The 22,525-nt window shown below is 43.5% G+C and overlaps 1 protein-coding gene across 1 annotated transcript in view; it reads right to left on the bottom strand.

The window, feature by feature from the left end:
- Positions 1-1,041: 1,041 nt before the first annotated feature.
- ACVR1C (activin A receptor type 1C) overlaps positions 1,042-22,525 on the bottom strand; it is a 51,358-nt gene continuing 29,874 nt past the window's right edge. Inside the window, exons 3-9 of the mRNA XM_053407373.1 lie at positions 17,591-17,836; positions 14,344-14,574; positions 10,739-10,906; positions 9,243-9,399; positions 7,891-8,015; positions 4,389-4,519; positions 1,042-2,919 (exon numbers count right to left, since the gene is read on the bottom strand). Coding sequence (XP_053263348.1) covers positions 2,794-2,919; positions 4,389-4,519; positions 7,891-8,015; positions 9,243-9,399; positions 10,739-10,906; positions 14,344-14,574; positions 17,591-17,836 — 1,184 coding nt within the window. The 3' untranslated portion in view covers positions 1,042-2,793. The remainder of the gene's footprint in view (positions 2,920-4,388; positions 4,520-7,890; positions 8,016-9,242; positions 9,400-10,738; positions 10,907-14,343; positions 14,575-17,590; positions 17,837-22,525) is intronic.

Here is a 22,525-nt window from a genome sequence, read left to right on the forward strand (position 1 = left end):
AGGCATCTTACCCAATACATTCAGGATCCTTCGAATTCAATTTATTGCACTTCTGTCACATTCCATCAACATAAAATAATAATACTCATTTACTGGCAGAGCCATAAATTTGTGGCGCCTGCTAGCACAGAATATGTGTGTTCCTTTCAGAAAGGTTCATACAAAAGAAGATCACACAGCACAGACTTATACATAAAGTATTTCAAAACACAAATATGAAGCTTGTGGCAGCATCCAGTTAAATATATTTTTTCCCTGCAAGGCCATTTATTTTTCACATTAGAATTGCACAGTACAGGCAATAGGCATGGGGCTTCAATATAAGAAGATTTCAAACTATACCAGTGATTCCTTAAAGAACGGGGGGGGGGGTAAGAAGGAACATTCCTCACATATATATAGGCATCTCTCACTCGACTTGCAGCAACAGAAGGGTTGCTGCTAATTTTACAAAGTTAAGCAAATGGCAGGACAGCAAATAAGAGGGCGACAGGATCCATAAAATGAATTTTAAGGATAGGCTCTGTGACTCACAGTGCCAAATACATGAATTAAGAACCAGTTCACACATGCAGTATTTTATCATTGGTTGACTACAACATCAAAACGATGACTTAAGCCACCCTGCATGGCTTCCAGCATATACAAAACCATAATAAAACATACAGAGCTGCCTTCAGATGTCTTCTAAAGGTTGTATAGTTACCGATACTTCTCTCCTTCACATCTGATGGTAGGGCATTCCACAGGTGGGTGCCACTGCTGAGAAGGCCCTCTGCCTGGTTCCCTGTAACTTCACTTCTTGCAGTGAGGGAACCACCAGAAGGCCCTCAGAGCTGGACCTCAGTGTCCAGCCTGAACAACAGACATCTAAAGACATAGCTCTTCTTTAAATATATGTATTTAATAGTCTCATCACCCTCCCAGATTCAAAATTTCATGGAAAATTAACTTTGAAAATATATACCCAAAATTTCATTATCTAATACCCATTGTTTTCTGACATCCTCCCTTCCATTAAGAAACACAGACATATAATTTTTGGCACCACATAGCACGCAATCCAAGCTTATCCCAACAGCAGTGGTCCTTGGCTAAGATTCTGGAATATGAAACTGGACACATGTAACAAAATGCCGTTTCTAACATTTAACTATAAATTTGCATTTGAAGCATTAAATAAATGGCCTCTTTTAAGGCAACATATAATGAGAACTTTAAGTTTCACAGTATATCTGTTCGATTGAACGCCTCTCTTATTTGGTTAATAAAAGACCAAACAAGAAACAAATTCTATACACATTGCACCAACTAGTTTACAAAATTCTGTGGGAAATGCTTCAATGAACTTGGTCCAAGATTCTCTCTTGTTTGAAGCACACGGTTTAGAACATAGAAAGTGGCCTTGTATCAGGTTGGATCATTGGTCCACAAAGCTAAATATAATCCACACCAACTGACAGCCGCTTTCTATAGTCTTGGGACCAAACTACAGCTGTGCCTTCTAGTGAAGGGTTTTTGATACAGATTTCCAGTGTGAAATGGAGGGGGCAGAGATCTGCATGGGAGGGCTAACATCCTTCCTATGGTTCCAATCTAGATTGGGTCCCCTGCTGCTGCAATTTGCAATAGGGGGGAAATTCTTATTGAAGAAAACGAGTTATTCCCCACCAATCAAAACTGCAGGAATGGGTGGAAGCAATCCAAATTGGTACCACAGCAAGGAGTAAAGGGTTTAAATCCCCTTCTCCTTCTCTCTGCTTTACTAATTTCTGTAACACCACCACCACCACCACAACTTAAATGCACAGCTTAACACAACAGGTAGTGTGGCTTGATTGTAGCTGGAGATGCTAGAGAAATATGCTTCCCTTCGCAAACATTTTCTACAGTCACATAATGGTCATAATGTACCTTAGCTTAGAACAGATATACTTAGCACATTTCAGTTTTCAGGAATCCCTACCCAACATAGTAGCAATCCACTGGAGAGACATTTGTCATGCCCTGGATGGAGAGGGGCCTCATTGCTGCTCAAGGAACCTGCAGCAAACCAGGAGGAACTTGAGAAGCTCAGTATCCCTGCAAGTGGGCATTAATGCTCCAGATCCCATGGAGATTTTCAAAGACATGCCTCTCTGGCCTGTAGTCACACTTGAAATCCCATGAGGAAGAAAGCTCTAGGTCTATGTGATGTGAGGTCTTGTGGCTTAAGTCGCAGTTCTTTAGATGACCTGGAAAGCTATTCCTCTTGTGAGATTTACTGAAGGGAGGGGGGAAAGTGTGGCTTGAGCAGACAATATATCTTAGCACAGAATAAATACGCAGGATATTACATTCAGGATTCGCTTAGAATGCAAACCTTAAATGCTCTAGTTTCTTCAGTTACTTTGCATACCATCTGCACAGACTACAAAAGTCCTAGGTGTGGTTGCATCCTGACCTTCTCCATGTTCTCTCAGTTGTGTCTTAGATGCATAAGGGCTTGCATGGCAGGCGCAGGGAGAGTGACGTCACACAGTGGAACATTGACCAGATCCCATTTTCCAGAAAAGAGAGGGAGGAGGGTAACTTTTCATTAACCAGGCAAGGCAGTCTGTGGACATCATGAACCAGCTGGAAATTAACCTTTGAACATACCAATGAAGTTAATTTCCAGTACTCTGGGCTCTTAAATACTGTGCTCCGCATCATGTGAGGTAGAGAGAGAAAGGGGAAAAAATCAAAACAAATGCAAAACAAACAAACCAACAGAATTTCCTCCCCTTTCCTCTTCTGTGGGGGTGTACAAATCTAAGCTTTGGAATCTTCTTGTACGTAGAGCTGAGAAATGGTCTTCTTAATGCGAAGCGCTGTCAGTCGAGCTGCCCCATTGGCGTACCAGCACTCACGCATGATCCGGCCCATTACTCTGAGTGCCTTGAGAAAAGAGCAAAGCAGAGTAAGACGTGCACATCCATGGTTGTCGCAGTGCTTCAGCATGAAAATTGCCAGCAGGAACAAGATGGATTCAGAATGTGCATATATATATATATATATATATATATATATATATATATATATATATATATAAAAATAAAATATACACACGTTATTGTATTTGAACTTGGAACCTTTCTGCTCACACAACAAGACTGCGCTGCCTCCCCCCACCCACAGGTCCCTGCACCCCTGAAAAAGTGCTTCTGAGGAGAGGAACACCATGGCAGGGCAAAGAGGGCTGCAAGCAGGAAAGGGGAAAATCAATGGAAATTTGGGGAGGGGGCTTGCGAAAGAACTTCTGCTCATGCAAATACACTTTAACTGGGGTTATACCATTGGGGTGGCAAGTTCTATAGGGAGTATATCCACAATCGCTACTGATTTATCACCAGAAATATGCTCTGATGTACTCTTTTCTGCTGTGCATGTGTTGATATAATTCCTCAAGTTTACTGTCAGTAGTTAACTTTTTTTTAGATCATCACCAAGGCTCAAGGTCTGTCTGGAAGCCATGCTTTTGACGAAAGACTGAAATTCTTTTGAGCAGTAGGCCCCTGTGTGCTTAGTGCAATTAACTTCTTAGTAGACATATATAGGATTTTGCTGGAAATCCTACATTTTTTTTTATGGGGTGCAGGTATGTGATAGTCACTTGGTCATGAGGACAGGATTTTCGACACCTGATTGAGGCACTACATTTAATACTCTTTTATCCCAGAGTTAAGCCTGTGCTGGGGAGCCAAGAGCTGCATTCTGTAGGCAAAGAGTGGTTGGGGGGGTCACCAGATGAGCTGCATATAAATATTATTGTTATTGTTATTATCATCAGACTGGGTTGCCCCAGCCACTCTGGGTGGCTCCCAACAAAATATTAAGAACAGAATCAAACATTAAAAACTTCCCTACACAGGGCTGCCTTCAGGTGTCTTCTGAAAGTGAAATAGTTGTTTATTTCCTGGACATCTGATGGGAGGGTGCCACTACCAAGAAGGCCCTCTGCCTGGTTCCCTATTGGGCAAAAAGTGGTTGGGACCAAAGGAAAGGTGGCTGCAACACCATTTTTCTCTCTTCTTCACACATACTCTCTTAAACCCACCCACCCACTGACACTCAAACTTTTCCCAATCCTTCCATCATCCATGCATTCTCTCTCTCTAGGTTTGGAGGGCTGCATCGAAGGAAAGCCGCATGATGTCCACCTGTGGATTAAACTCTGGCATTTGAAAGGCCTCTAGGGGTGAACTGCGCCTCACATTGAGCCCATTTACTTAACCAGACAGGTATATGCAAGCATTTGGGGGGGGTGTGTAAGCTTTCATATTTTAGTTCAGTTAAAAACATGCACTTTTAAGATACACAGTAAAAGTTGCAGTTCAAAGAAGGCGCGAAGCAAGAGAAAATGTTACCTCACAGCTTTGCCACTGATTTGGGATATTTGGTCTATGTTTTTGCTCACAGACTACTTTTCTCATATCTTCTATTGAAGGATCAGAAGGCACAGCATCATAGTAAGGTAACTGGTACTCCTCAACAATTCCTAGAAGAGGAATGTGGTAAAAATATAAATTTACTAGGGGACTTTCAGTTGTTATGGGAGCAAAACATGGACAGATGTAGTACAGAAACGGCTTCCTGGCACACCTGGGCAACCTATTATATAATGCAATATGACAACCCCTTATGTTGGAGCCGTAGCCCAGCTCTATGGTTTTACAATCCAGTGGGGATGAGGAAGGGATCCCGAGGGCCATCTAGTCCTACCCTTTGCAATGCAGGAATCCTGTCCACAGGATTGAACCCCCAACCTTTCAGTTAATAGCCAGATGCACTGACCCAGAACTCTCAAAGACGAAAGAAAGCATTGCACTTGAGCTAGATGCAAGCCTGTGGTTGTGGAAGAGTTTGGGGGTGTTTGTGTGGAGTTCATTTATGCTGTGATTTAATTAGTATGGCAATGTGTTTGATGCAGGAAGTCTTGGTCAAGTTGGGTAACCTTAAGTGACAGCTGAGATAGGGGTTGGAGATTGAACTCTCAGTATGCAAAAGGAGGAGAGAGAGCATGCACATTGCTGTGGAGGGCTGCAGGTTTGGAATTCCACGATAGACTGTGTGATGGGCTGGGGCTAGAAGGGGTGGCAGAAGAAGTGTCTATATGTTTGGGTGCTGGTTGGTCCATGTGGGTTTGTGCTGGTGTTCTTGGTTGGCAGCCAGAAGAAGAAGACAGCAAAGAGGAAGAGGATCAAGGAAGAAGAAAGGAGAGCTGAGAGGAAGACCAAGTGGTTTGATGGCTGAAGATTTGCTGGGGTAGCTGAATCACTTGACAGGGAGAACTTGTCTACAGGGGCGAGAGGAGTTGGGAATGCTGGGCTCTGGCGCCTGGTAGGAGCTCCAGAGGAAGGTCTTCCAAGACAAGATAGCAGAAACAGACCCACACTTCAATAGGTGAGTAGGGGTTAAAACAGAGGCTTCAACAAAAGTCCTCAGTCATAGTGTTGAGGGCTTAATTAACAAGGGCAATTGCCAGAGGCTGTATGGTATTGGCAACAGTAGTGTAAAAGCTGTTGGTATTGAACGTGACAGTAACAAATTAGCAAAGTGTGTCATTTGAAGCTCGCACACTACGCAATCTTACTATATTTGACAATATTAACATTTATTTATAGTAACTATATACAACTGGCTTTATCTCATAGTTACCAGGATTACTGGTAAGTTAAGGGTACAAGCGATATTAAATGGTAGCAGAAGTACAGGTGCAGGAAAACTATTGGGCATGGAAGTTGGTTTTGTTTAAGGAAGGAAATACCCTCTTTCCCACCACAGGGAACCACCGACAGAAGTTTGATTCAGGACAACAATCAAATCGTAGATGGCTTCTGGTTTTCACCAATCCTGAAGCAGCAGCTGAATGGCCTACTGGGGTGTCATTTTATTAATTTCTTAAATTGATATACAGTGGTGCCTCGCAAGACGAACGCCTCGCAAAACGAAAAACTCGCAAGACGAAAGAGTTTTCCGTTTTGGAGGTGCTTCGCAAAACGAATTTCCCTATGGGCTTGCTTCGCAAGAAGAAAGCCCATAGGGAAATCTCCGCCGGCCTTCAGAAGAGGTCCTGGACCTTTGCTCCCCCCGCCGACCTTCCCGGGCGATCTGAAAATGCTGGCGGGCGGCAGCGAATGCTGCGCTGCCGCCCGCCAGCATTTTAAAAGCCCCGGGACAGCGGAGACTTCTCCGCTGTCCCGGGGCGATCTGAAAATGCTGGGGGTCGGCAGCGAAGGCTGAAGGGGCGCTCGCAAGCATTTTAAAATCGCCCCGGGACAGCGGAGAAGTCTCCGCTGTCCCGGGGGCTTTTAAAATGCTGGCGGTCGGGAGGAAAGCCCTCCTGTCCCCGGAGCTTGCGGGGTGGGAGGTGGGGAGAAGGGCTTTTCTTCCCACCGCCAGCCTTCAGAACAGCCTTCTGAAGGCTGGCGGTGGGAAGAAAAGCCCTTGTCCCCCCCCCCAGCCTTCAGAAGAGGTCGGGGGACAGACTGTCCCCGGACCTGGTCTGAAGGCGGTTTCCATAGGATTGATTTTCAATGCATTCCTATGGGAAACTGTGCTTCGCAAGACGAAAAACTCGCAAGAAGAAAAAACTTGCGGAACGAATTAATTTCGTCATGCGAGGCACCACTGTACTGCCCTTCAACCAAGGATCAATGTTCTCTTTATAGTTGCATTTTATACATATGATATTTGCAACTCAATGCTCTTCTGTTATTAAAGGTAAAGGGACCCCTGACCATTAGGTCCAGTCGTGGCCGACTCTGGGGTTGCGGCTCTCATCTCACTTTACTGGCTGAGGGAGCCGGCGTACAGCTTCCGAGTCATGTGGCCAGCATGACTAAGCCGCTTCTGGCGAACCAGAGCAGTGCACGGAAACGGCGTTTACCTTCCCGTCGGAGCAGTACATATTTAGCTACTTGCACTTTGACGTGCTTTCGAACTGCTAGGTGGGCAGGAGCAGGGACCGAGCAATGGAAGCTCACCCCGTCGCGGGGATTCAAACCGCTGACCTTCTGATCGGCAAGTCGTAGGCTCTGTGGTTTAACCCACAGTGCCACCCGCATCCCTTATTACAATGCTAGATTTTGTAAGCCACTTACCTGGTGAAAGAAGGTATATGTTCTTAAAATTAAATAAAGTACCAGTTGTGCAATTTCCTATTCTCCAGTCTCCCCACTATTCCTTTCCTCCTCACTGATTATTTCAGTCACTCATAAGCCGCCTTTATAAACAGTGTTATTTGTCTAGAAAATAAGAGCGGCCCTTCTTTTTTTATAATGGCAATGGTGCACAACTGAGAGGTGCCAGGGGGAAAAAACACACCCTGTCTTTAGGTATTATTCATGTGAGGGAGCATCACACTAAAGTGGTATCTCGGGTTAAGAACTTAATTAGTTATGGAGGTCCGTTCTTAACCTAAGGTACCACTTTAGCTAATGGGGCCTCCTGCTGCCGCCACCTGATTTCTGTTCTCCTCCTGAAGCAAAGTTCTTGACCTGAGGTACTTTTTCTGGGTTAGCAGAGTCTGTAACCTGAAGTGTCTGTAACCCGAGGTACCACTGCATGTCTAGGACACAAAGCACCCCCATCCCCGCAAGCAAAGGGGATCTTCTTCAGATGCCTGCATTGGTACAGCTAGTCACATGTGATGCTACAGCAGCAGAGCTCTGCTCCCTAGTCATAGTGTGAGACCCTTCTTCCCATGTGTAACACATACTTCCACAACCCTATTCCTGTGTTGGAAACCGCACTGAGTGCCAAGCAAACAGGATGAAACATGTCCCTGTTTTTATGCTATCTAAGAATAGTTTTAAAACACAATGGCAGGGGTCTGGAGCATTAAAAAGAGAGAGACATAGGTTATACCTCCAACTGAGCATCTTCGGGATATCTCCCAGTACACCAGCCCAAGAGAGTAGATATCTGCACGCTTGAAGGACTCAAAGATACTTATGTTCATCGTGTCATCAAGTATTTCTGGAGCCATGTACCTGTCAAATACAGATACCAAAAGAGGTAGAAAGGGGTGTGGTTAGTTAGCTAGGATTAAAATTAAGGGACAACAAATAAAAATGAAACACAAATGTGGTATTTTTAGAACACTGAACTTGTTTGAGAGAAAGCAGAAGATTCGAGGCATTCTTGTTAGGTCTCCCAATTCCTGGGAGTTGGTCTTCAGCACTTCTCATGAGATCAACATTTATTTATTTATTATGAAAAGATTAAAGAGGGAGGCAGGATCTCAATAACTGATCCGGACCCCTTGGACCTGTGCACATTCAGTAGACCATCAGAACAGTACTGCCTAGTTTGTACATCACACCATGGCTGCCAAAGAGGCCACTTCACTTGTACCTGGCAGTTCTACGGTGGTACTGTGCTGAACTAAGCCATGACTTGACTTAGTGTATTGTCTGAACCTGGGCTCATGCGTTAGCTCTCTCCAAATTAACCATGTGCAAAACTAAGGTTTTTCCTATGACTTACAGCTTATGGTTTGTCCATGAGATTGGGTTCAGATGACACAGTAAAGCAAACCTTGAGCTCAAGTCATCTTTAAGCAACTGCAGGAATCCTGGTTTATTTGCTTCTCCCCCTGCCCTCCACAGCACAGGAAATAGTGAGGGCAAACTGCAAGCTGCATTAACCTGCTGTTTAGCACTGCATGAGTTTTTCCCTTTCTTTTAACAAAGCAGCTCCAGAGATGGGCCTGTCAGGAGGGAAGCTCCGACTGGCACACTACAGCTTTTCTTTGAGGGGAACTTGGTGTGGGGGAAAGGGTTAATTCCACCCTACCTGATTGTCCTGTCCCTGCCCTCAGTGGCTGCTATTTTAAAAGAAATCATGCATGCACGCACAGCAGTAACATACACATATTTTGCAATGTGTCATTTGGCCGTAATAAAGGCAGATATGCAGTGAGACTTGAGTAATACATTAATTTTTGAAGGATTCTTGGCCACTGGTATCTTGATTCTCATTTGCCTAGTTACACATGTTGCCGCATGTCGTGTGGACAAATCTGAGTGAGGGCAATGAGACCGCGAAACATATTTCACCCCGTTTCACCAGCCCCTTCAAATATCTCTGAAACAAACTGGGGATGGGGAGACATTTCACAGGGGGAAAGGTTTTGGGGTTTTTTTTGCCATATGCATTTAGAGTTCCAGCTCAACCCTCTTGGGTGTAAAATATTTATTACAAGCATACTGACTTACCTCTTGGTTCCCACTCTAGAATTCTGAGGTATGTCAATTGTGTTCAACAGAGAGTCATGCTTGACAGCCAGTCCCAGGTCAGCAATGGCACAGGTTTCATTCCTTTTGACTAAAATGTTTTTAGATTTCAGATCTCTGTGGGAAATGGCTGGTTTGCCTGCGAAGCACAAAAAATATGCCCACAATGTCTTTACATTACCCACTGATATGTTTAACAGAAACGTTCATTGCATGTATGTAAATGTAAGCCACAAAAATTCAGAAGTAATGTCTTCTGCTCATACGACTTTTTTTCAGCTCTTGTTTTAACACTCAAAAGTTTATCACCCTATCCTTGACAGCAGGGCTGGGGAAGCTTTTTTCCATCGAAGGGTAATGCCAGCAGCAGGTGGGGCTAGAACAATGCACACAAACTCTATTTTGCTGTCTTAAGAAGGGGAGGGGGAGGGGGAGTAATGATGATCTTAAGATTATTTCTCTCTCTCTCACTCTCTCTCTCACTCTCTCTCTCACACACACACACAGCCAGAGTCACCCTACACACCACACACAATTCCCTTTACATGCATGTATCTATCAATACTATGGGATGTGATACATAAGTAGCAGTCAAGTACAACATTCCTTGTTTTCCTAGAGTGGACATGCAGGGGAAATGTTGGGCTCAGCCAGTTGAAAACTTCCTGTTTCCTCCTGGCTGGGGCATACTTCCTTTGCATGTGACCTTTACCTGTCCAGGTAACAAAAGGGCAAGTCACGCAGCACACTCTCTCTCTTTGACTTCCTCCATCGTTGGAGAAGCTTTTTAGCTAGAAATGCTCTGTTGGCTGCCAACAGGGAACACTGGGATTATCCCTATATGGGATAAATCCACACGTATATACTTTGTAACTAAGTCTGCCTTCAGGGATCCAACTGTGAACTGATGATGTGAGTAAACTAAGCCAAGATTGTGGCGTTTTTATTCTATGAAGAGGGATATAAGGGGACATACCAGGAATCTAATAGTAAGAGGCTTAGACAAGTCTGCAACCTGCTATCTGCTGTGTGTTTAAAAGGGGGAATGTAAAACTCTGCTAAGTAAAGGAACTTGCATGCAAGTTAGGAAGAATATTAGAAAACAATATTTCCTCTTCTGCCTCCCTAAACATTCCTACAAACACAGTTGCTTCACATCCACATACCTCTCCCCACTTCTTCAATGTAAATTAAAATTTTGTGCAGGGGAGAGGGGAGTGGAAGGCAATTTCCACACTAATATTAATATTTAGGCACCCACTCCCTCATTTATATTAAAAGCGTTGGGATTTTTTGTAAACATGTATCTACCAAATGTACTGTGCTCATTTAATACACAAAGATGCCAGAGAAAGGGGCAGAAATAATCACAAGTCAAACAAATCCTGGTTCATTCACTTCTTCAACATCCATCCAAGTCATCTTCTGCCCGAAGTGAGCTTAATGTGAAGGTAACTGCATAAACATGAACACATTACCTTGAGTGCCAACGATCTCCATGTGAAGATGGGCTAAGCCACTCGCTATGGAAAATGTCATCTTGATCATGCCGTTGGCTGTTACAGTGTTGTTGTTTAAGTAGTCAAACAAAGAACCTTGGTCGTGGTATTCTGAGACAAGCCACAGCTGAGTCCAAGTCCCATTATCTGTGGAGAGACATAACTGCATTTAACAATAAGTAGCAGTAGAGCACAGCAACCCTCAAAGGTGAAAATACTTTCTAAAGGTAGTCGTTTTGCAAGGCCCATTTATTTTCGCAACAGAATATTTGGCAATACAGAACATAAGAAGAGCCCTGCCGAATCAGGCCCAAGGCCCATCTAGTCTTGCATCCTGTTCTCACAGTGACCAGTGAGATGCTTATGGGAAGCCCAAATGCAGGACATGAGTACAAGAGCACTCTGATCCCCATAAAGTGGCATTTAGAGAAAGGCCCACGGCCTCCGACAGTGAGGGAGAACAAAGTGAATATGGCCAGCGGCCTTGGTAGCCTTCCCCTTCTCCACAAATTTTGTCTCATACTCTTTTGAAGCCATCCAAGCTGGTGGCCATCACAACTTCTTGCGGGAACAAACTTCATGGTTAACTATGCATTGTGTGAAGAAGGACTTTCTTTGGGCTGCCCTGAACCTCTCAACATTCTGCTTCATTGGATGATCCCGAATTCTAATATTATGAGACAGGGAGAAAAACGTTCCTCTAATCACTTTCTCCACACCGTGTCGTGTCCCCACATCGCTCTTCCTTAAACAAAGAAGTTGCAAATGTTCTAACCTTTCCTCACAACAGAATTTCTCCATCCCCCTTTGGTTGCTGTTTTCTGACCCCATTTCAACTCTACAATATCCTTTTTAAGATGAAGCAACCAGAACTGTACACTGTAGGAAAAGTTTAATTCATGCCAGAATGGAATTTCACACTAAAAAGCTGCAATCTCCAACACACTTACTAGGGCATAAGTCCCACTGAAGACAGTGGGGGCTTATTTCCAAGTGAACATGCATAGGACTGTGTTGCAAATCTTATTTTGTAAGCCACATAGCAAGGAAATCACTGGTAAAGATCCACTTGTCATTAGAAGAAGAGGAGGAAGTTTCAAGGCTGAACTCTTGAGCTGCCTGCAGCCCATCTGTCTCATTTGCTTGAGTCCTCAACAGGACCTGAATTGTCAATGAGGAATGTCACCTATACTAATTATCTGTTTTGAAAATATCTTTAAAAATCTGTTGATATGCCTTTTTTTATAGGGCATGTGTGTGGTGTCTCCTAAGGTTTTCAAGAGAATGGATGCTAGTTTTTTCCACCTCCGATAGGAAACTACAGCTACAACTAGCTGCATATTCTAGTAAAGTATCTCGGATAGTTGGGTCAGCAGTCATATGATTGCTGGAAAATGTGAGGCAAGCACCAGCATAGGATTAAAAAGTATGAAAGAACAGAAATTACAAATGAGCTCCAAGAGTTCAAGTTTGGAAAACGGATAATATAATAATATTGTGCAAGATTAATAACCATAATGCATGGCACCCTTTAGTAATGGGCACTGCCTTACACCTCAAGTTGCAATTATTCCACACCTGAATCAGATCAGAGAATTACTTCTATACTCATTATCCCCACAAAGGCAAGCATCCTTGTCCTTTGAAATCAATGGGCTTAACAGCATGCTGCATTGTGAAAGCTATAATGATGTATTCAAAAATGCCAAGTACCACAATGAATGGACTTAAAATACGGACAGATAGTTGTTTGTTTTGCAATTTAACTTTAAATGTAACCAAAAATAGACTTTCCGACCTTCCTAAATCTCTTTTCCTTGCCCCACTACAAACATATTTTAATGATGGACACTGATATTTCAATACTTTAGTGAGATTGCTTTATTATGTATTTTAATCCTTTTGTATGTTTAATGTATGTATTTTAAAAATGCTGTGTGATTGGTTTCTATATTTTGTAATATTTCGGCATTCAGAGGTATACATATTAATAAATAATTATAATTAAACTACTTGTCCCCCCCACCCTCTGCCAAAATCTGGAATGGTACCCTTGTCTTCACACCTGTTTTCTAATTAAGTGGGTTGCTATAAACCATTTAAAATGTTCCCAGCAGAATGTAGAACTACAGTTCTGTGGAAACCAAAACAATCAAGTCTCGATTCCCATGCTCTCGCATTTAATTTAAATTATATGTTTCTATAATTGTTTGGCATCCAATATAGTGTCTCGTGCCAGTGTGCTGTAGTGATCAGAGCGTTGGACTGAGAGCATGGAGAGACAGATTCAAATCCTTGCTCACCCTTTCTCAGACCAAACTACCTCACAGGGCTATTGTGAAGATCAAAGGGGAACATATGTGATATGCTGCCTTGAGCCCCTTAGAGGAAAGGCAGGATATAAATGTAATAAATAAATAACAAGGAACACCATAAAGACATTAAATTAAAAATCAAATGCTCACACACTGTTAAACACACTGATGAGACACACTAACAGCACCTCAGTGGCAAGCAATACTAATAACAGCACCAAGGGCAGTGCTAAAAGCCACCACCCATGGAAATTAGTGGGGGAGAAACTAAATACAGCAAATCAAACCAGATCTCCTGCCAAAAGCCCCGTGCATAGAGGATATCTGCCTGCAGACTGTCTTGCCAGAGTGGTGCATGCTCTAGTTATCTCCCGCTTGGACTACTGCAATGTGCTCTACATGGGGCTACCTTTGAAGGTGACCCGGAAACTGCAATTAATCCAGAATGCAGCAGCTAGACTGGTGACTGGGAGTAGCCACTGGAACCACATAACACCGGTCCTGAGAGATCTGCATTGGCTCCCAGTACGTTTCCAAGCACAATTCAAAGTGTTGGTGCTGACCTTTAAAGCGCTAAATGGCCTCGGTCCTGTATACCTGAAGGAGCGTATCCACCCCCATCATTCAGCCCAGACACTGAGATCCAGCACCAAGGGCCTTCTGGCAGTTCCCTCATTGTGAGAAATGAGGTTATGAGGAACCCGACAGAGGGCCTTCTCGGTAGTGGCGCCCGCCCTGTGGAACGCCTTCCCTTCAGATGTGAAGGAAATAAGCAGCTATCTTCTTTTTAAAAGACATCTGAAGGCAGTCTTGTTTAGGGAAGTTTTTAATATTTAATGCTGTATTGTTTTTAACACTTGATTGGAAGCCACCCAGAGTGGCTGGGGAAACTCAGCCAGATGGGCGAGGTATAAATAATAAATTATTATTTATTATTTATTATTATTATTATTATTATTATTATTATTATTATTATTTCGATACAAGCAGTTCTCCCCTTGGGAGAGATTGCCATGTTTAAGATACATGCACAGGGAAAGCCTTTTCTCTTTATAACTACTGAACCTCCATTGGTGAGGGAATCCTGGAAAGTGCCTACAATGAAGATCTCAGGGGTGGGGAGGCATGTACAGGAGTATAACAGAGTGGGACTACACTTGGCATCACATCATCCAAATCATAATAAACCAGGCTTCCTTAAAGAATATAACAACACGGGGCTAATCTAGCACAGGGCAAACATTGTGAAACGGTGTGGAAGTACTATACCCTTGTTGTCAGCAGCAATAAAACCCAAGATATTTTCATGCCTCAGCATAATGGTCTGGTAGATTTCTGCTTCACGAAACCAAGACCTTTCGTCTCTCGAGGAAAAGATCTTCACAGCCACGTCTTCTCCGCACCATTTTCCACGCCAGACTTCGCCGAATCGACCCTTTCCTACTATTTCCTGAAGAACTATTGTTCTTGCAATTGTTCTTTGGACAAGCAGAGGCAAGCCTAACAAAAGAAATACAAGCATTAAAACGTTTTCTTAACCCTCCCTCCAATAATTACCACTGCTCTACAATACGTGCAATATATACGCAGAGGCAATCTCCAATTTGTGAAATCCACATCTTCTTGTAATCAGTGACAAAACTCCCATTGTTTTTGGTACAGCTGGATTGCTCTTTGGTTGCAATCTATCTATCTATCCATCTAATAGCAAACCCAGATGGCAAGTGCCAACAGGATTGGATCCAAAATGGGCTTTCTGGTACTGAGGAATGCTTGTTGTGGCTATCACACAGCGACTGTGTGTGTGTGTGTAAAAAAATCAATATCATGGGATCTTCTCAGTCAGGACCAGAAGGTCATAGCTGATATCTCATATTAAGAATAAGGTTATCAGTTGTGGCCGTCCCAAATTTTGTGTTATGCCACGTTCCCCGTGGCAACCATTTTGTGTTATGCCATGCTTTCCTCATAGCAGCTATTTTGTGACTGGTGCCCCCAGCACTCTCTCAAAATTTGAAATATGCCACTGGTCCAAAAAGGTGGATGACCCCTGCTTTTCAACCCAAGGGCAACAGGGCCAAGGGCCAAGGGCAACAGGGCCAACTAGCAGCCCACAGGCATAGTCTCACCTCAGAAGCAAACTTGATCTGGCCCTCCTGAGAGTGAAACACTAAAAAAGGAGAATGAATTACCAACAGCAGATTTAACCCTTGATTATTAGATAACTTGGGGGATAATGTCATAACCTTACAGATGGAAAATAAAAGTAGTCCCTGAGAATGACAACGGCACTGTTCAAAGATATCAGATAACAATGACATGAGTACCATCACTTCTGTTTTGTGAACAATTGATAGATCAGCCCTGTCTAAGGCCAGGACTTCAGGACACTCTGCTTGGAAGAAATTAGATTTCAGCCCCAGTGTCTTCACTTCACATAAGGCATGGTGTTAAGCAAGAAGATTAATCTAAATCTACACTTATTTCAAAACAGTTTTAAAGTTTCTGGAAACACCCAGGAATTGTCAGCATGGACCTGACCTTTGAAGCCAAAACATTTGTCTTTCGCAGACATATGAAGAATAGTCTGGAAATGCTGCAGAGACTTCGGCTGCTATAGCTTGACAAGTCTTCAACCTCTTCCCCATTTGGCTTGCGGTCAGATATTGCTCAGAATATCAAAGATGGCACTTTTTCCCTGGCAAACTTTAGCTCTCAGTGGAGAAAGACACAGAATATGCTGAAGTAAATAGTATCTCTCAGAGTGGTGAATGGCAATATTTAGCGGGAAGAAACTCCAATGAAAATCCTCTTTATTACATATTTGTACATGGCTGTTTATCTGTGTATATTTTAAAATTTTATATATGGATGTTTTATGATGGCCTGTATTTGTAATGCGGTGGCGCTGTGGATTAAACCACAGAGCCTAGGACTTGCCGATCAGAAGGTCGGCGGTTCGAATTCCCGCGACGGGGTGAGCTCCCGTTGCTCGGTTCCTGCTTCTGCCAACCTAGCAGTTCAAAAGCAAATCAAAGTGCAAGTAGATAAATAGGTACCGCTCCGGCGGGAAGGTAAACGGTGTTTCCGTGAGCTGCTCTGGTTCGCTAGAAGCGGCTTAGCCATGCTGGCCACATGACCCGGAAGCTGTACGCCGGCTCCCTCAGCCAATAAAGCAAGATGAACGCCACAACCCCAGAGTTGGTCACGACTAGACCTAATGGTCAGGGGTCCCTTTACCTTTACCTACCGTATTTTTCGCACCATAGGGCGCACCAGACCATAGGGCGCACCCAGTTTTTTGGGGGGGAAATAAAGGGGAAAAAATTATTTCCCCCCCAGGCGCGGGGCTGGGGCGGGGGAAGCTCGAGCTTCCCCCGACCCCAGCCCCCAAACAGGCAGCTCTCTGCAAGCCGTGGGAGCGCTCCCACTGCTTGCTGAGAGGTCCGCGAAGCCTGGACGTGCTGAGCTCAGTGCGCGCAGGCTTCAGCATGCAGGCAAGTCTCCGCAAACAGCGGGAGCGCTCCCGCTGCTTGCGGAGAGGTCTGCGAAGCCTGGACGCGCTGAGCTCAGCATGCGCAGGCTTCAGCATGCAGGCAACTCTCCGCAAGCAGCGGGAGCCCAGCGCTGGGCTCCCGCTGCTTGCGGAGAGGTGTGCGAAGCCTGGAGAGCATGAGGGGTCGGTGTGCACCGACCCCTCTCACTCTCCAGGCTTCAGCGAAAGCCTGCATTCGCACCATAGGACACACACACATTTCCCCTTCATTTTTGGAGGGGAAAAAGTGCGTCCTATGGTGCAAGTCCTATGGTGCGAAAAATACGGTATTTGTAATGCCTAATAAAGGTTTGGCAAAGTAAGTAAGTAAGCAAGCTGAAGTCAGATGAATATTTCTAAAGCCATCATCACCTTTCAGGGAACTCTTACCTGGAACGTCAGAAGTTTTATCATGCGGGGGGGGCACATAATTTTTACACATAGTACACCAATTCTAAGCAGCAGCCTTACTAACTGCATTTCAGGGTGTTTTTCCCCCATGTTACTTATTTGAATATTCACACATGTGTTGGGAAAGAGTAACATTCTCCAGATGGTTTCATGTGCATGCATGTCTTTTATGAAACAGACTGCATGAAATACATCTTGAGAAGAAGGCATGCCTCACTCTAACAGAGAAGCTACACAAAACTGCCCCAGTCATTATGCAATATTGATTCTTAATGTTGCTATGGCCTTCGGTTAATACAATAAACTATTTGGTTTGCATTTTTAATGTCTAGCTGTGACACCTGTTCTTTGCATAGCTGTAAACACAATGCAGCTGCGTAACAGACACCAGATTAAAAGCATTTTTTCTACTTGCACTTCCAAATATCAGGATTATGCCTCACCCCCTTGGCTTCCCATTTTCAGGCTCTTCCAGAGAGATTTTTTAGCACTGTGCCTCTTGGAATATTACCTTAACCTGCTACACATCATGGGAAATTCCAACAGAATCCACAGCGCACACTCACATACCAGATCCAGAACCTGACGTCGTCATATCAAAAATCAGATCTTTGAGAGTCTTCCCTGGGTTCACCAGACTGCATTCCGACAGAGGCTCTTCAATGTTTTGTCTTCTTTTCTTCCTGAATCTGCAGTTGTTGCCTTGATGTGTGCACAGAGTCAGCATTAAAGCTATAGACAAGACACATACTGGTACAGTTATAACCACTGTCAGTTCCACAGGGCCCAGCTTTGATTTCCTTGCAGCCTCTGGACCTTAAAAAGACACAAACCAAAATCTGTCAAATCCACTATGCTCTCAAAGAAGCATGTAAATGTACTTTAAAAAAAAACTGGAAGTGACAACAAGGATTGACATTATATTGAGAAAGTTGAGAACGTAGCTGTCTTGGTTATCGAACTCCATGGTCACATCCATACCGTATGTTTAAAGCGCATGGTTTCCCTGAAAAAACTTGGGAACTATAGTGTGTTAAAGCAGCTTGGAATTGTAGCTCGGGGGGGGGGGGGGCAAACTACAGTTTGACACGATACGATACAATATCTTTATTATCATTGTCCCATACAGAACAATGAAATTGAAAATCTACATAAGACATTCAAAAACCCCTAAAAACTCTGAAACCCCATTTTAAAATATACAATAGAGACCCCTTATACTGCTTTTATAACCAGAATTGCATTTGGGTAGAAACTGTTTCTCAGGCAGCTAGTCCTGGTCTTTATAACCCTATACCTTCTTCCAGAAGGCAGAAGCTGAAAGAGATCATTTTCAGGGTGCGTACAATCCTGTGCTATCTCTGCAGCTTTCAAATGGCACCTGACAGAATAGATTTGATCTAAGGTGGGAAGAGTGCACCCAATTATTCTCTCTGCAGTCTTTACAACCCAGGACGTGCAGCTCCCAAACCACACACACAGTATTCTTTGCAACGATTGTTAAAGGGTTATAAATGCTTGATGTGGACTTGACCCAGGTGATTCCAAAGTCTTCACTCCTCATCAACATCAATTCACCAGTGCTTAAACTTCTGCTAAGCACTTTACAAAGAATTAATACAGGTATCTCTTTGTCATGCTTTTCCAAAGTGACTGGAATAATCTGACAAGTCCCAGGAGCCTATGGTGCAACTCCACACATACATACACACCCACACCCCACAAGCAGTATTATCCCAAGTTTCAGAGGGGTGGTGCTGTGGTGGGGAAGGGCCGGACCATGGGCTTCTCCCCACACAGCCTGGAGGTTGTCATTTTATGCCAGAAGCACAGAAAAAGTCCAATGCTTCCACTGCAAGCGAAGAAATGGGGCCTATAAGATGTGACACAAAATGGGGGGAAGGCAGTTCAAACAAAAGGCGAATGTGTAAGAGTCTAGATATGTTCAAAATGGCAACTAATACAAGAGGTCAGTTCTGGCATGGAAGAGCTCAATGGCAGTTAATCCTCTGTAAAGTAGGATGCATGTTCACATGGTTAGGTCCGCAAAAAGCCATCCATTCCAAGTCTGCTTTACAGATAAAGAGCCTTAAAGGGGGGGGGAGCAAGAGTAGGGCAAGTGTTTCATTTCTACTTAGCTGACAATAATGGTTTCTGAATTTGCATCTATGCCTATAGCTTGGCTTATGGAAATGTGTGTCCTCTTTTTTTGGTGATGCCTATTGGGCCAGCCTATTGACACAGAATTGGCTAAGCGGCCTCTCCCTCTTCTTTGGACAGCTACTGTGCAAATAAATTACATCACAGGTTCAGGACGCAAGTCTTTTTTAAACCAGATCAGATAGCTACATACATGCATCTAGTGAACATTTCTGGTGTGTGTGTGTAAATTTCTATTTCACAGCAGCATAGAACAATCAGAAGAGCGCTTGCTTCTTGTAAAAAAAAGCACAACAAATTAAGGCAGAACAAAGGAGGGATCAAAAGGACCCGGTTAAAATTTGGCTGCAGAATACAGTGTGATGAGGTGACACCTACTGCCCTCAATTTAGCCAATTTCTTTGTTGTGTGCTGCCAAGCACTCAGCTTCTGTAAACAAACCACTCAGTGGGCGGAATGTCATCACTGATAAGCTTATCAACAGAGGTCTAATGTGCATGGGACATGAGCAGAGATCTTCCCACTGACACCTTAGTCCCCTTCATAGGAAGGAGAGTCTATCCACATGCTGAAGAGGTAAGGATGCCACACCACTCAACCATGTGTTGAGTGCAGGGGTCTAGGAAAGGGAAATCTACATGCTCCATGTGTGGATGTCAGAGCAGGGCCAGAGAAACTGCATGGCTTTAGAGCAGTGGCACAGTTACACTGCTTTTTCGCCGCCTTTGCATGAAGGGGGTCCCTGTCACGTTTCCAATGTGCTTATCACATGCGTCAACGTATTTACACATGGCATTAGTACACCAGATGGGTGCCATGCTGGCATGATCATGCGACATGGTCAGTGGACACATAGTATGTGTCAACCTGATGTGCCGTGCATGGAATGCTTACCTGGAAAAGCACAATGTGTTTAGAGCTTTGTAAACAAAAACGTAACACTTTTTTAGCCTGGTTTGGATCATTAGGAAAAGAACTGAAAATCAGAACGACCAATATTATAGGTTGCAGCCACACGTGGTATACTGTCTACAGTTCTGTTCACCTCACCTCAAAAAGGATATTCAGAAAAAAAGACCCTGGGGTTGAGGCAACTCCATTTTGTGGATAGGTTGTGTGGAATCATGGAGTCATGGAATTGGGAGGGGCCGCAAGAGTCATTTAGTCCAATTCCCTGCAATGCAGGAATCTTTTGCCCAATGTGGGGCTCAAACCCACGACCCTGAAGTTAAGAGTGTCATGCTTTACCAGCTGAGCTATCCCAGGAAGGCTTTTGTAGAAAGAGGCAAATAAGGGGTGATACAATACAGGTGTATAAAACAATGCTTGGTTTGGGGAAAGTGGATGGGAAAATGTTGTTTTTTTCTCCCTCTCTCATATCGCTAGAACTTGGGGACATCCAATGACACTGAATGGTGGGAGATTAAGAACTGACTTAGTTGGTCTCTAAGGTGCTACTGGAAGGATTTTTTTTTATTTTTTTTTGACAAAAGGAAGCAATTCCTCACGCACCGCATAGGTTTTTTAAAATGCATTTTTATTAAAGATTTTCTTGGTTTACAAAGGTATGTGCAATGTCTCTCTCTAGTTTTTTCTCTCCATGCACTGCATAGCTAAACGATGGAATTCGCTTGCACAAGAGCCAGAAATGGCCACCGATTTGGCCATCTTTTAAAGAGAATTAGGTAAATTCATGGACTATAAGGCTATCAGTGCTTACGGGTCATGGAAGTTATATTACTCTCCCCACGCCAGTTCCAGAGGCTATGTGACTCTGAAGACCAGTTGCTAGGGAGTGTCAAAAGAGTGCTGTTGTGCTCATACCCTGCTTGCAGGCTAGCCTGGTCTAACTTGAAGGGCTCTGATGTTCTTACTGTGGGAAGCATATTGTTGAACAACTGCTGAACAAAATGGGTCTGCAGTTTGATCCATCAGTGGTGGTATTCATCCATAACTGTGTCTATAGTATCCTCAAATATTGCATCAGTGGAGATTACATTTTCACCATGTTAGAAATAATAGCCTTTGCTGCTTCCTTATAGCCCAGGATGTTTACTTGGAAGGAAGGGCCACTTATTTTAATCGGATTACTTCTGAGTAAACTTGCTTAGGATTTCAGACACCAGTCCCCTGAGAATTTGATCAAGAGATAATGCCTCTGTCTGGAGGTGGGTGGGGCGGAAGAAATCCTGGGAAACAGAATGTTCTGTCTATTACACAGAAAATTTATTTTTAACACTACATCGTGATACTCAATGACAGGTCATCAGAGGCAACAAAAGTCTGATGAGGATAAACTCATGAACTATGCTGGAAATACAATAAAAAAAGTTAACAGCTCAATAAAGCCAAACTGTGGAATGATCAAAGTCTGGCCAAAACTAAAGGAAAAATTGCACCATCACCATGTTTACAGCTTATGAATTAGGATACATAAAATCTCCTGGTGACTAACTCAGGCCACTAATGGACAACGGTAAACAAAACAGGTCTTCCAGCTCTTATTTAAATACCTACCCAGTTATTTAGGGTTCAAAAACAGAAGCTGTTTATAAATTAACTTGCAACCAGATGAGTGATCCAATATCTGCCTGATGGATTTGAAGTACTGAATGAATCACTGACCATGTTCTGCTAATGAAGACCACTTTTAAGCAATGGAATAGGAAATTTGGTTGCTAAGCAGTTGAAAACAGCCCTTTGAAGGGCAAGGTAAATTAAAAGCAACCAATATATGACATAAAGCAATAGTAATCCAATTTCAATTACTAGCAGAAAAACATATTAGTACACAATAGTGCTTTTAATATGCGCATGTTAAAGCAGACCCCTGGCTTGAAGCACTAACAATAAAACTTTAAGTGAATTTACAAGGTAAGCCTGTTTACACAGAAATATCTCAGTGAGACTTGCTCCCTAGCAAGTATGTTTAGGGTTGCAGCCGTAGAAGGATATTCTGAAGTTTTACTATAAACCCATTTCTTCACCAAAGCCTGAGATAGCACTTGGAGGCCCTACTGGAGGATTTTAAGGTTTGGGTAAGTATATGTGGGAGAAGATCTTTCAGGTTACCTGGTCCAAGCCTTTTAAGGTTTTAAAGGATAAAAATACTACTTGGCCAACTGCAGCTCTACAGCTCAGCTGACAAAAACATAGGTGTAATGTGGTTAAACTGCCCAGTACCAGTTTTGCTCTTTGGGGATTAATGCAGTTTCCTGACTGTTTTTAAAGGCAGCCCCATGTACAACGCACTGCATTAGTCTAAACAGGAAGTGAGGAAAGCATGGGTAATTGTGGCCAAGCTATTCTCACCCAGGTAAGGTTGCAGCTGGCATATTAGACAAA

Source organism: Podarcis raffonei, chromosome 1 (genome assembly GCF_027172205.1).
Source record: "Podarcis raffonei isolate rPodRaf1 chromosome 1, rPodRaf1.pri, whole genome shotgun sequence".
Taxonomy (NCBI): Eukaryota; Metazoa; Chordata; class Lepidosauria; order Squamata; family Lacertidae; genus Podarcis; species Podarcis raffonei.